This window comes from Bombus vancouverensis, chromosome 12 (genome assembly GCF_051014615.1).
Source record: "Bombus vancouverensis nearcticus chromosome 12, iyBomVanc1_principal, whole genome shotgun sequence".
NCBI classification, from domain to species: Eukaryota; Metazoa; Arthropoda; class Insecta; order Hymenoptera; family Apidae; genus Bombus; species Bombus vancouverensis.
In genome coordinates, this window is record NC_134922.1 from 5,703,712 (window position 1) to 5,719,203 (window position 15,492).

General features: G+C 35.5%; 1 protein-coding gene across 3 annotated transcripts in view; it reads right to left on the reverse strand.

The window, feature by feature from the left end:
* rho-5 (rhomboid-5) overlaps window positions 1-15,492 on the reverse strand; it is a 287,901-nt gene that overhangs the window by 27,630 nt on the left and 244,779 nt on the right. For all 3 annotated transcript variants that reach the window (XM_076623090.1, XM_076623089.1, XM_033331676.2), the window contains exons 5-7: window positions 14,548-14,883; window positions 13,429-13,615; window positions 11,595-11,684 (exon numbers count right to left, since the gene is read on the reverse strand). In XM_076623090.1, coding sequence (XP_076479205.1) covers window positions 11,595-11,684; window positions 13,429-13,615; window positions 14,548-14,883 — 613 coding nt within the window. The remainder of the gene's footprint in view (window positions 1-11,594; window positions 11,685-13,428; window positions 13,616-14,547; window positions 14,884-15,492) is intronic.

The following is a 15,492-nucleotide window of genomic DNA, read 5'->3' on the forward strand; positions in this document are numbered from 1 at the left end:
TATCGCAATGTGCGCCAGCTCATGTTGCACGGCTTATGCGTGTACATGCGCGAGAATTTGTGTGTATTGCATGCACTGGTATGCAAACATACGGACACAAAGAAGGATATAGTAGCTGGATATAACGCGCGTTTTTATTAAAATTTATATCGCGCACCCGGGTTCGCAGCGATGTAATAAGGAGACCACGGGACCATTTATTAGCGACAACCTAATAAACCCGTTATTAACTAACATCGGCGTTACCTTAATCACAAGCCAACGTTATGAGCGCTGCTTGGTCCCCCTACTTGCTTCGAATGCGATTTTCTTGGAAATATCCGAGATAAATGTATCACGATTTTGCATGGATAATGTTGATTTATCGTCGCCCTTATCGAGAGGCAACGATTCTTCCAAGTTTCACTCGGATCGACGTTCGATCGAGGGATCCATGGTGGTTCCAGGATATTTGTAATTCTGTTGCTCGTGGTCGGAGTTTGGCAAAAAAACGCTCGGAAGCTCGCGTCACTTCCGTTCAGGATCGATGGGATTTTTGCTGAAAATGTTCGTCGATGCATATCAAAATGTGCGTGTGCTTTTTGTTTTCAAAATTTGAGATTTGCACGTGAATGCGCACAAGGAAACTACCGTATATAAATTTTTATAGAAATGTTGTAGATGTACGAACGAATATTGCTAGAAACTTCGAAATGTTGTATTATGTATTTTTTCATAATTTGCATTCTCAAATTGTTTTGGTCAAATGTTAAACTTTAATCGCAAGTGGTTTTAATATTAAGTTACTATTAAATAGAAGAATTGTAACAACGTGTCTTGTAAAATTTCGTTTATTATTAGTAGTTTGTATAATAGACAGGCGAATGCTATTCCATTGGCTATTTTACAATTGTGCGTTATTTAAAAAAGATATAGCGAACAGCATATTGTAAAATTTTTCAAAGAACGTCTGTATTCCATCGGAATTGATGATAATCAGTTTTTGTATAAATCAGCGACGAAAATCATCGACGAGAGTAGAATAAAATCACGTAGGAATTATTTGAATCAGAAATATACGTTCTCGAGTATTTTTTTAAACATTTACTGTAAAAAAACGATACGTTTTATATGCAGGAACTAAAATAAATTCATCCATTTCGAAAAGTTTGGAAACGCATGCGGAATATTTCCAGATTTTTCAAAAATCATAGGCGCGGATGGAGAACAAAAGTCGTGAAGATTTCGGGTTCGGCTTAGTGAGAAACCTTTGGTTACTCGACAAACCAACATGATTTTTGTTCTTAAAAATACGTTGAAAAATTGTAGTATTCACAGCACTATGATAATCTATGTATATATTTTTATTTGCTTCTGATACCAGAGATCTTTTTCTATCAAAGATAGATACATATATCTTCTAATATAGTAAATTGTTTTTACTTTGACAAAACAATACAGAAGTTATATTGATCAATTGTATAAATTCAAAAATATAATCATAAGTATTATACCACAAAAGAAATATCGTTTTTATAAATCTTATTCTATATCTAGTCTACTACTACTTATATCATCTTCCTGGGATAAGAAAACTTATAGAAGTAAGTCATCTGTTTCTCGAATGTTAAACGTTAATCGCGTACCTATGCGATGAAATTAAAAAGTTCACAAAGAGCCAAGACGATCAGTTCTGATTCATTTCTGAGATCAGTTCTGATTGATGATTCATTCCTGAGAGAGCCACAAGTCATTCAGATCTACTATTCATCAGTAAGCCCGGATTTTCACAAATCTTCCACGTGTTATTTCATCGCTTAGCGCTTAATCACACAATCCGATAACTAAACTGCGCATTTCCTTTCCGAAACTGCCCCCAAAAGGTAGAAGCCAGCATCCAATCCAATTATTAAAACCAATATTCATCGACATAGCGCAAATTACACGGAAAAATCGAAGCGGAAGCGTTGTTCCATCGGATGTTTCACGCGGTGTAAAATATTTCAATATTTTGCCAGGCAGTTTCTCCCTGCCGAAACGTGGGTAAGATCCGAACGATCCGCTCTCGTATTCCGCTTCCCGCCCCGATACTATAATTTCGGCAATTTAAATGCATGTGCATGCGACTCGATAGACACGGCCCGATATCTCCGGCTCCGCGTCTACGCATTTACGTGCGTGGCATCGAGCGTAACCGGGATCAACGTGAGATATCGTAATGAATTGTATCGATTCGACGTTGGGGCTACGCCACAGCGTTTCGCCTCTGTCTGAATATTTATACTTTCATTATTGCGAAACACACGGAGAATTGGCCGAGCGTTCATAACGAGTGCACGCGTCGGCGACGCTCAACCAGGGAAATCGAACTGTCTGACCGGATCGATTTGATCGCAGTTATCTCTCTTTGTTGCGCTCGCTGTCTGACCCGCGAGTATTATATTCTCTCGCGATACATCGGGAAACGTCAGCGTGACGTGGCTGGTAATCGTGTCACGGAAAATTGAATAGGATATTTGTGTGCCCTGCTTCCATCTAGTCGCTTTTTTGGTTCGATTCCAAGGCATTTTCTTCTTCATTATAAATTTTCTTCTAAACCGTGTGATTTATCTGCAGCTAAAATCGACGAATTATTTGGATGTAGTAATTGCTTATAATTAGAACATTTTCAGGCACTTTTTATGTATACGAAACATAATGAAGTTTCATTAGCAGTGTAACAAGACGGTACTCGTGAATCTATCAGACAAAATTGAAACGGATCTGAAAATGTATATAAAGGTTGTAAAATATTTATTGGAAGCATACACTTCGAAAAGATCGTCATAGTATTTGAACAGTCAATTATTCGTTATATTAATAAGCTGCGATATTTAATGAAATACCAATGAGAGACTAATTTAAGGCATAATGTCTTATAACTTCTGTATACATTTTCGAATTCGTTTCAAATTTTATCATTATAATTAGGGTAGTTGCGTCTCATTACAATGCTAACGAAACTTCAAACCGTTTCGTATAATGTACGTAAATTTATCCATAAAAAATTCTGTGTAATTTCGAATAATTTCGTGAGCCGCTATAAATGTGCACGATAGAGTAACTCTGATTGGGGTTAGGAATGAAACGTAATGGTTTTCTGTTGTCGACTTGTATTCTTATATTGTTCTATACATAAAAAACACTTTAATATAGTCAAATTCTACTACTCTTAAATACGCATAGTACTTACTATAAAGCACCACAAGAAATGTCAATTTTTTTGACTGTACACTACCTAAGACTGTACCTACCATAAGAAAATTCAATTCTATTAACTATACGTTCAACCTACTATAGAAACACCCCATGAAATTTCAATTCTGTTAACTATACATTGTACCTACTACAGAAACACCCCATGAAATTTCAATTCTCTTAACTATACATTCAACTTACTATAAAAGCGCCCCATGAAATTTCAATTTTATTAATTTCTATTAACTACATTCTAACTGTTACTAAAAAAACCATGAAAATTCAATTCTACTAACTTGTAGTAACCGTACATGGTAACTGCTACAAAAAATTTCATGAATTTTCAGTTGCACGAATTAGCGACCATTCGACCCTTTCGAAACTTCACGTTACACCCTTTTCTATGACATATTCATTAACTGACCACCACTTTCCCACTTCCTACTGATTCTAACTTTCGCCGTGTCTTTGGTGTTTAGCAGAAAATTCAAATATTAGCGTGAGAACAACAGGCTAGGCGACTTAGGTTTCTTCGTGGCAAACAGAGAAAACGCGTTGCGCATACGAGCCCGTTTCCGTGTGGGAAACATTGTCCACCGGAAGTTTGGTCTACTAAAGTTATACAGAAACTGCCGTCAATCGTATTTCAAAACTTGCCACTTAGTTCTAGACTACTGCCTGGAACAAACTGGACAACGACTGCCGCGTCTTTCTCTCTCTCTCCCTCTCTCGCGCCGGGGCTGTTCAAGCCGAGAAAAGTGTGCCGTTTGTATACGCAAAGGTCCATTAGAATATTTTACGCGTGACCTAGAAAAGAGTAACGCTCCAAACTACCTATTCCCTGTTGTCTCAAGAATCGCCTCCATTCCGCTTCCGCTTTTTTTTCAATCTGTGAAACACGAATCGATTGTTGTACACGCGAATTATTTCCGATACACTCGTCAAACTTTGCTTTTTCGACTGGTCATTCGTTTGAAGTTTTCTTCTTTTGGGGGTTGCATGATTTTTTGCGTTTGAAAATCATTGGTAAAAATAAAACACACTGGTCGTATATTCGTTTCCGATTTTGATTGTTAGCCAGCAACTGGAAAGATTAGTTTCGTTTCCATGAATTTTTATTTTGCAGCTTTCGCCTTATTTCGTTTCTACAATTTTTAAAACCTTACGTTACTTTTAAACTGCTTCGTTTGCTTATTTTACATTCGCAAGGATATTTATAATTGAAAAAGATCAAAGAAAGATTATACTTTCCTTTTTACCGACTGAAAGAAAAAGAAAATACAGATTTCTATATTCAATACTAAATGAAAATAATATTCTGTTTGAACAACAATTTGAAACGAATGTTTCTAATGCACAGCGTTAGGATTGCATTTTTATTTTAAAAATAAGATTCCATTACCAGAAGAAGCAAATGTTAATGAATTTCAGCTTCATAAGCGGGATCATTCTCTCCTTTATCTTGGAACAATTTCCCTATTTTCTTTTACCTCTGACTTTCTCGTGCCTGACTCTTGATAAATATTTACTGCCGTTCTCTCGGAATTGCTTATTCAGATGAATTATTGTTCAGACTGATCGACAAACGAAGTACTGTTTGTCGACAAAATGGCTTCGTAAAACCGCATTTTTTATCCTGTTATTCCTTTTGATTCATTTTCATCTTCATTTTCCTATTCATTTTCCTTACTTAGACATTTACAGTAGCAAATTCAGTGACTTTTAATAAGTTACTGAACATATCGAGTAGACGAATTCAAGAAATTGTATCTACATTTAGAGGCAAAAATCCTGCAAAATTTTTAACCCATCGCGTAACCTTTCTCCCGGAGGCTTTAATTTTTATCTAAAAAGACAGGTACTCAATTTACTTAGCATTAGCAGAATTCTCAGTCAATCTTGCGTTAAAATTACCTCAATGGTTAAGAAGAGGACAAAATTCACGAAATGCTTGAAATGAAACTGAAATGTACATTCTTATAATTCTATTTGTAGTCCTACATTCTTCCCATAAAAATCTTTTCGCCAAGCATAGTAGAAATACTTTCCTCGAGAAAACCACTTTCGCTATCGGAAAATCGGAATTCCGACGAAATTAGGAATCGTACGCAAAGTTCCAGCGTTTATTGCGCCCCGAGCTAAAATCCTCCATTTTTTTTTGTTTTGTTTTGTCTTCATAAAACATTTGCGTTAGGGTTCGGCGTTCGAGCATTATGAGAGGGGAAGCGGCAAGAACAAAGAACAGGTAATAAAGAGCGACATTGGGAGGTACGTGATCGAAGGGAACAGACAGAACGTCGCTACAATGGGCGCATTCAAATGCAGGAACAATAGCTGAATTCTGTCTGGAATCAATTTCCTCTCTAGTCGAAATTACAACGGCGAATCTACATTTATTTAGGCCGCTGTAACAGGATGGCCCCGGACAAACAATAATCTCGTAATTATGCAAGATTTCTACATACGTGGACTCGATTGTATCGCGCAATTTCCCCGTTTGCATTCTTCTCAATTAGCAAAAATGGGGCGCGCCCAGCATTTTATTTTAGTTTTTATCTGTTCGTACCTTTTTAATTTGAGTCCCATTGCTTCTTTTAATAGACATATTCAGTGCTTGTTGAAAAGTGACAACAGCAATATGATATTTCTTTGTCGAGTAAGTTCGTAATGTATTACAAGATGAAAGTTCATACGACAACAATTAAGCCATCAGCGTGTAATAAAGTCGTCTGTAACTTCCATGAGTCGTCGACGAGCTATTATATCTTCCATTAAATCGTCACTCTCGCGTCTGGTTCGAAAGACGAAGAGAAGGGTGTCACATCGAACGAATCTCACTTTTAACGAAGGCAAAAAAAAAAAAAAAGATTCTGTCCAGCGTAAAATGCACTTTTTCTTTCCCAGGATGAATTGAAAACATCGTCGGATTACACATACTCTTTGCGACATTTATGCAATCCGGATTATAATTCGTGATATTCTAACTGTAACGAAATAATTGCTCTTCTTTGTAAGTATTCATTCAGAATAATACTATAAACATATAAAAATCATGCAAGTGAAAATGGAAGGAAATTTTGAAAGGAATATATTCTCTAAAACGCTACGATAAACTTACAAAAATTTCCGAAAGAAGAAAATACAAATTGGTTAAAGAATTGATCAAGTAAACTTAATTATGTTCGATTGTTTTTTTGCGAATATATGTTCAAAAGAGTTTTATAACAAATGCTCTCTATGACATCTGTACGAACCTTGTTATAATTTATATCATTTTAATTCCGCTGAAATGTTTCCTATTCTTTGAAGATATATTTGCAAAATAATACTAACTAGGGAAACTGAAACTAGGGAAGAAGTATTGGAAAGAGTCGATTGAAGGAAAAAGAGACACGAGTCTGTCGAAAGGGATCCTCTGAATACGTTCGGAATCGGAACACATCCGAGAAACGAATAATGAAATTCTATTTTTAATAAACTTTTCTTTTAATGATATACTCGTTTGTTTTATGTCAACGGTTCAAGTCACGACGCAGCGGCGCTGTTCTATAACCAGAAATTCGGTTTTGTTCCCGTTTAATAGGATTTTTCTTTTGTACGGCAAATTAATAGCCGACCCTCGACGATTTTACTTAGGAAAAATGTATTTTAAGTTCATTAGAATCTATAATTCTATCCGAGATTCAGGATAAAAAATTCTTTTCTTTGGACCATTAACATTTTCGATATTAAAATTCTCTAAAACTTCGTTCAGATGTTTTTTACATCGTTAAATTTTATTAATAATATACGTGAGAGATTAATATCTTGTAATATCTTGTAATTGTGGAGATTTTCAGACCTTTCGTCTAACCATATTTTCCCAAAATAATACTATATATACTTGGAAAAATCGTAGAAAAGGATATAAAAGGGAATTTTGGGAGAAATATATTTTCTAAAATGCTATTACAAACTTATCATTAATTGTAATTAAAAGTCTCGAAAGAAAAGAGAAATAATTTGTTGAAGAATTGATCAAGGAAACTTAATCGCATTGAATTCTCCTCATAAATATCTTTGTGGAATAGCATTATTTCTCTACAATAACGTTTATTAAAAATACTTATTTTATTTGACACTATATGACACTAAAATGTTAGAAGATCGTAGAAATTATATTTCCATTGAATTATTTTATTCGATTGTATTTTCACTAAAATGTACAAAGTATGTGAACTTTATTGGAGAATCTTTTTGTTAGTGATATAGTAATATTCGTTTCCATAGAAAATGTTTTCGTTATCCTACCACCCCAATTTTCACGTCTTTTTTTCTTTTTTATTTTTACCCTGATAGAACAACGTAGACGACAGCTCGAGGCAACTATAGCGTGGATCCCTCATGTTTAACCGCAAATCTCGCGAAAATTGGAATTATAATTGGATAGGGCGGAACAATAATTTCAGCTCGTGCCGCCATTTATTCGTTCGATTTCTCGTTCTCGGTCGTATGAGTCGCTGGTCCATGTTCATATAAATTACGTATGTTTGTGGAACATGTGCCTTCGAAGAACGATAGCTGGCCGAGTAATTATCATTATCGACCGGTGCAGGAGTGTGGACAAGTTAATACCTCAGTCCAGAGCTAGGGATTCTGTTTTATTTCAATTATAATTCAGAAATTGAAACGACAATAGAAACCTAAGAATCGATGATGTTCTACATAAGGTGGTAGCGTTCGAATAGTTTGATCGTGAAGTTGAAAGAGGATGAAGATAAAGATGGAATTAAATCTTGTTAGGATTGCGAAAAGATAATTAATTTTTTTCTAGCAACTCCATGTATACCATATATCAAGAGACCTTTTACAGAAAACTTTTGAAGTTTCGTTAGTATTGTATACGAGATCATAATTGTACGAGTAAAGTTTGAAACCGATCTGAAAACATCGTAGCGAATCACGTACGTAAAAGCTACAAGATTTGTATTGCAAACGAAAAGAAATATTTTACTTTCGGTCAATTCTACTTTTATATTATTTTAATTAATAACTCTATAATAATTTAATCTAAGAATTCTATACATAAAATTATCACAAGAATTATTAACTGACTTGAAGTAATGGGACATTTTGTGCGGATATGGTTTTCCTCGATAACCAATAATAATATTTTCGCCGGCTGCCGGATAATTTTTAAATAAACTAATTTCACGTTTCCTATCATACAGTTTCTAAATATTTCAGAAAGCTGATTTATATTATATATTTGACACCCTTTTCTCGTTCATTCTCAACAATTCTATACGTGCTCCGTAATATTTAGGTCAGGGCTCTGTTTATCGTTGCATTTCCAAAACATTTGCGAGCCAGGGAAAATAATAAATGAATAGCAGAATGACGATAGAACTGGAGAATTTTAAATAAAATCCTAAAACACAATGGTCCTCTATAAATAAAAAGTCGAAAGTTCAAGTGTGTCTCGTAATTAAACATTTCCTAAAGATATATTTACTTAATGATTAAAAGACCAGCGACGTATATCGTTTGAAACCTTCGCACAGCCTTGCTCACACAAAAGGAAGGTAATTTTTCATTAATTAAAACGCTGCAAGGAACTTGCTGCCCGGATTATCGCCAAGACAAACGAAACTTTGCGGAGCTTCTTTCTTTGCAACAGTTTTTAGTGATAACATTTTCTGTTTATTCCTGAAAATTCTGTGAAATTCTTAGTGGGCAAAAGTGAAGTTTTCTTTCTTTGTTCAAACACGGAGAACATCCATTTTATAGGTAACGAGAAATATCTATTCGTTTGTATCGTCTATACAGACGATTACATAGCGTTTCAATCGTAAGTTTCGAGAAGATACGAAAGAGAAAAAACGTGGATGGTACCGAGGAAGTAAAGTGTCAAAGAGGATTTTACATGCTGTCGTTGCCTCTAGTTTAAATCTACTTTCTTTGGCCGCTCATTCTTGACAAACTTCTCCGTGGGGTTTGTACACAGAAGCTTATGCTCACAGCACGGTGTAAAGCGACATAAGTGCCATTCTCCCTTGCAAGTCAGACATGAGATCTGCTTGCTAGACAGCAAATTTAAAAGCCGATGAGAGAGGAAAAGAATAGCGGACGTAGCTATCTCCGAGTTTCAAAGACACTGTACCCTGTTTTCTTCCGATTAACGTTAAAATTGCTGAAGATTCCTTCTGGAATCGTTAAGGATTAAATTTATTATGATAAGAACTATCAAGGAGATTAATTGATATTGCTGACGATTAGCGTTAGTATTGCTAATGATTAACGTTCGAACTTCTGGCGATTAACGTTAATCTCGATAAAAACAGATATTGCAGTTGCTGATTATTAATATTAGAATTTCTAATAATTAAAGTTAAAAGTGGTAATAATTGATATTAGATTTCCTAAGGGAACTTTCACGAAAATATCACAGATTAAAGTAATTATTCGAAAATAATTTACAAACTGTTCGCTTCATCGGTAATTTTCATACGAAACACTCGACTGGAAGTTGAACATTTCTCTCCAAATTTTCGTTCCACAGAACTCTATCAAGTTACGATTGTATCAAAACGATAGAGTTATCACAGAAACTCGGATTAAAGTTATTAACCGTGACATTTTACTATTTCTTAGATTGGAGTTAGGCAGATTGTTTTGCTTCCATTTCCCTAATACATTTGCGACACTAGGCACTGCTGTTAATTCAAAAAGTCGCACAGTTGCATTTTTTATTCGACTCGAAGAAAAGCACGCCGTTCCATATCTTCGCGAAAGCATCACAAGTGGGATTCGAAACAAAGTCAAAAAACTAATTAAGCAAGAAGATATGGAATAAGTTGGCAGCCGGTACCCGACGATGAGAATTCAAGCGGCAACTTATGGGAAACGAGATTGTTCTACTCAATAGAAACTTGTTGTGTACTTTTAGCGAAACTCCTGATGAAAAGATGATCGTTCCAGCCGAACGAAAAGTCTCGGCGAAATTAAACGTTACCTCCTGAAAGTAAAACCTTGTGATCGTTGACTTTTTCGGCCTTAATTTCGCGTCGACCGATCAACGGAGGTAGGAAAATCATCGTGGTCCAATTTTTTACTAATTAAAAAACTTGAAATTGTAACGAACGCTTATCAAACATTCAACTTTATAATTTAATCACGCCGGCTAAACTTTCGCCCTATCTCGTCCAACTTTCAAGAATACAAAAATTTCAATACAAACACTTCCGATCGAATTCCATCGATAAAAATCCCTTTTTGAATTGGAAAACTCGCAATCTCTTTTCAACGAGATTCCACGGGAAAATTCTACGATGCTTCCATCCATATCAAAAATTTCACTGCTCTGCGAGTTAGAGAGAGAAAAGAGAGAGGGAGAGAAAAAGACTAAAATGAATAGTAAAAATGTGAAACATCGCGTTAAATGAAATTTCACGCGGAAGTAAACGAGATTTCTTGAATGAAAAGTAGATCGACGATCGGTAATTAACGCACCTTCAAAATTAGCAACTGACTGGTGCAAATTCGCCAGATATCAAAGTCAATCCAACGCGTTAGAAGATGTTCGAGAACCGGCATAATCGGAAGAGGGTTACCGTTAGCTCGTTAGCTTAATGATCGCGCAGACTTCCGTTGAAACACACAACCTGCCTCGAAGGAAACTTGGTCCTGTTTCGCGGCCGAACAGTGCGTCGGTTGATGATAACGAAACGCTGAATTAACTGGTTTACTCGTTTGCCATGATTCCCATTGGTAATAACAGGAAATGAAATACGCGAACGATTCGATATGTCGTTTCCTATTGGAGGAAGCTCTCCCGACGCTGTGCGTCGCGACGTTTCTCTTTCCTCGACGGAGGCTCCTCTTTTCCTATTAACGCGTAACCATGATTTATATGCATGGTTTTTCCAAAGATTTATAAAAGATTTATAAGCAAAAATATATAAGAATATACGAAGACACAGAAGATAATATTAGAAACTCGCTTCATTTCTTTCGGCATTTTTTTTTTTTTTTTTTTTTTTTGTTCTATTTAGACAAGGTTGATTAGTTGTCTATATTACACGGTGAACACACGAATCACCCGTGTTATTGATTTTCTTGCAAAAATTTCGTTGATGCATAATTTAAGCTAAAATATAGATTTTTAAATTAAGGCAGCATATTTATAGTCGTTCCTAAAAGACACCGTGCAAAGCAGAAATTCGAAATCCTCGCTGAAAGAAATTTGTATTGCTATTTAGAAATGTCATTTATTACGAATAAAACTTGGAAGGATGGAGGGAGTTTCAAAATTTTAGCCCGTTTCGAACTGGAATATTCTCGCGTGTGTTTGTCATTGCTGATGGAAAATGTAATGAAGAAAATGAAAAAGAACTCACCTCGACGACGTAATGAAGCCCCGAAAGTGTCATTCTGGCCACAGAATCTTTTCGTCTGACTGGTTGCTGCCATCTCCTCAATGTAACACCCTAAATAAGAGCACTTATTATTTCCACAGGAAATGTTATCCGCTAAAGTGTTACACGAGTGGTTTTAACAGGACCAGCCAAGGATAAAGGTTTGAGGAAGCGTGTTAATTAAAATTCTGCGAGCAAGTAAAGAGAAACTCCGCTTTTCATTAAGGAAATTAAATACAATTAAACGAATTCATTAATGAAAATCGGCGGAACGGAAGAGCAAAGTGGTTCCTTTGAGGGAACGCGATCGATACCATATCCCTTCGTACGTTCGATAAAGAGAATTCGCGACGCTCTGTATTTTTATCTGGTGTCGAGGAAAAAATATGCTCGATATATTTCGGTTGACACAGTTTCGCGAGGACCGTGAACGAAACTTTCTTATCTTCGCAGAACACCAGAAATTGTATGTCGCAAAAAGTGAACAGAGTTTCCTTTTAGATTACACGACTTGACCAAATACGTCGTGCCTTCGTCGCGAAAAACTTTTAATGGAAATAATTTTATACCGATAAACGCGCCTACGACGAATTAACCATCGTTGAGTTTTATGTATATAAGTATCGGATATACCACGAAACGCTTATAAGTCCTTTGATGAATTTTATCGACAGTTGCAGTAGAAATAATATAAATTAAAATAGTTCTTTGTCCTTTGGTCAATTTTCCTCGAATATGCGCTTTGATAAATTTCAATTGCATTAAAGATATTATGCATTAACGTAGTTCTAAAGATTGGCATTTCTTTTCTTTAATATAAACTAAGCATAATTTCAAGAAGAAGAATTAAGGAACGTACGAAAAAGGAATTACAAGGAAAGGAAAGAATATGAATAGTAATTTTATTAAAATCTGCATCTCCGGATTTGTTACGTTCATTTGGGTTGCAAATTTATAAACCTTTGTATATAACAACAAAAATCGCAGAAAGATAAATACTGTAAATCAAATAGATACAGCATGTTAGAAAAAGGAGACTAGAATTTTAAGAGCTCGTGGCATTTATCGAAAAATGTCACATAGAGTAAACGTGAAAATTGATTAATCGCGACACCTGTCGTCGTTACTGGCGTGCTATTATGTATTGCGCCATAACCGCCGGGCACCGGAATGGCTTTCGTTCTTCTTCTTTTGACAGCCAAGCGATACACAAGTGAGACGCGTTGTGCGAAATACGTATATGGATCGAATATAAACGAAATATAGACAAAAATGTGGGAAAAATGAAGTTCGGGTAATATTGACTTACTACGTACTTTATATCTTTTCAATCACTTTTCGATTATTATTGCGATACACAGTAGCGACTATGAAAAGTAATCTGTACATATTCTTGTTTTCCAATGGAGAACTTTTTTATCAGGTTCCACATTCAATTTTTATAGCATTGAATTTTCGTAGTTGTACGAAAGTATTACAAAATGATATTAAGCTTGACATACGTAAACTTAATCAATATAAGTATACAAATGCTGTGATATATTAACGATGTACAAATACCTTTCGTAGTCACGGTATGTGTAGGAGGTTTTGAACAAACCTTGTGTCTTCAAGGTGCACATTTGCTTTTCACTCACATCGTATTACTTCTTCTTGTTAAATGACAAGGAGTAGAATAAAAATACTTAATCGATATTGGGAGCTTTTCATTTTCATTCCAGGTATACTATTTTTCTACTATTTTTCTTTGTACATGCCTGACGTAACTTCTGTAAAGTTTTTTCAACTTTCACGTATTAATAACCTGCTGACTTACTTCTGGCACCTCGGTAGTATCTGGCACGTCCCTGGTAATATCAGGATCCGGCGGTCTGTGTTCCGGAACAAGGGCACCGTATTTCCTCGATGCCATTCTTCGTCTTCGATCCAACCATCTTTGTCTCTCCACAGCCTCGGACTCCTCGTCCACGCCGAAGAATTGTGCTGTTTCGCGTCTGATGTAGCTGAAACAGAAAATAAAGCACCGTTCGAGTTATTCGTTCAACAAAATGTATTTACACCGCGCGTTCCATCCACGTTCTTCTACCACGTAATAAAAAGGAGAACAACGAACGTTACACACGAATTCGATTAATGTAGTAAGAATGTCTGTGAACTACTACGTGGATGGTACATTGGATGTATTAGATCACTTGGAATTCTGATAGAATTTACGTCGAAGTAATGGTCGATCGAGAATTGAATTCAATCTTAAATAATTGGTATGTTTGCTACCATAGCGAATTTGATAGAATATATTTCGTAATATAATATATATTGTTATAACATATTAAAAATGTATATAACTGATACAGAATCTTTGCAAAAGAAAACAATCTTTTTTGAAAATTATAAAACTCAATTTATAACTTCAGCGTCGATTATAATGTATATAGTACTATAATGGTTAAAGCGATTATAGGCGATATATTGAGAAAAAGATAGTAACTACTTGCGATTTATATTACTTTAATCAAAATGAATTGAGTATGAGGTGCGTTGATGAACTCCATAAATTGAACAGAACAGTGTTATGTTAAACCCTTAGAAGTCTTCTTTTTATCATCCTCTTGCACTAAACGAACTTACGCAAGTTTCGATTAGTTCTTAATTTCATTACATAAGTACACAATTAATATTCAATTTTCAAAAAACAAACGATTATAATCATCTCATACCATTTTCATGCAATAAACGAACTTCCATGTTCCACTTGCCAAGTTCCAAGAAACTGAATATTAATTGTGTACTTATGTAATGAAATTAAGAAATTAATGGAAAGCACGGTTAATCGGATCGGCATAAAATTAAATCTAAATTAATTTGAGAACGCCTCTCACACGTGTGAAGCTGATAGCGAATATATTGAGAAATATGTTAAATAAATTAAACTGACTTCCTGATAGCCTCGGTGCGACTCATAGTCCTCCTCAATCTGTGTTTCTGTGTGCCAGGATTGCTGGAAGTGCTGGCCAGCTGAACGACTGGTCTGGGTGCAGTGGGTGCTGATACGCTTCTTGTGATGCTTGGCCCAGGTTCTTGGGTCCTGGGTCCAGGGGTGGTCAAGGATATCGTTGCTGTGGTTGTGATTGGTGCAGCAGTTGTTGGGTTCGTTGATGTTGGACCCACGCTTCCCACTGGGTACAAGCTGATGCTCTGGCCATTTTCTCCATCGGGGGCACTCGAAGAAACCGTGGATGTGCCGGTTGTGCCGGACCCTGGCGATGGTTGCCTGTAGACATTAATTTAGAACGTTGCTAAATTAAGAAGCATTTTAATTCATGGTATTATTAAAACAGAGAATTTTTCGAATGAATATAGATAAATAAAAAGCTTAACGCGGATACGTGATTTTGTATAATAATGAAAAGCCTTTGATATAGGTAGAAGAAGAAATAACTTTCGTATTTCATCGAATGATTGTAGCTTACGATTGTAGATCAAAATTGTTCAAAGAAGTACGACATGGTCATTCGAATTTTTTTCAATATCTCGCCGTACAGATAAAATTTATTAACAACTTTCTAAGGACACTGGAAAACATATTATGTATTTCACTAAATGTTTGTAGATTATTGCTGTAGATTAAAATCGTTCAGGAAAATACACCATGACCATTCAAATTTATTCATCACACTATAAAGCAGGAACTTATAAAATTTTTTTAAGAACACTAGAGAAAGAACGTACGAGATCATCGAGCGAGATAATCTTTATATCATTATATTACATTATTACGGACATTATTATTTATCAATATTAAATGAACGAGACTGTAGATGACAACTATAGATTAAAATTGTTCAGCAAAGTACATCATGACCACTCAAATCTATTCGTC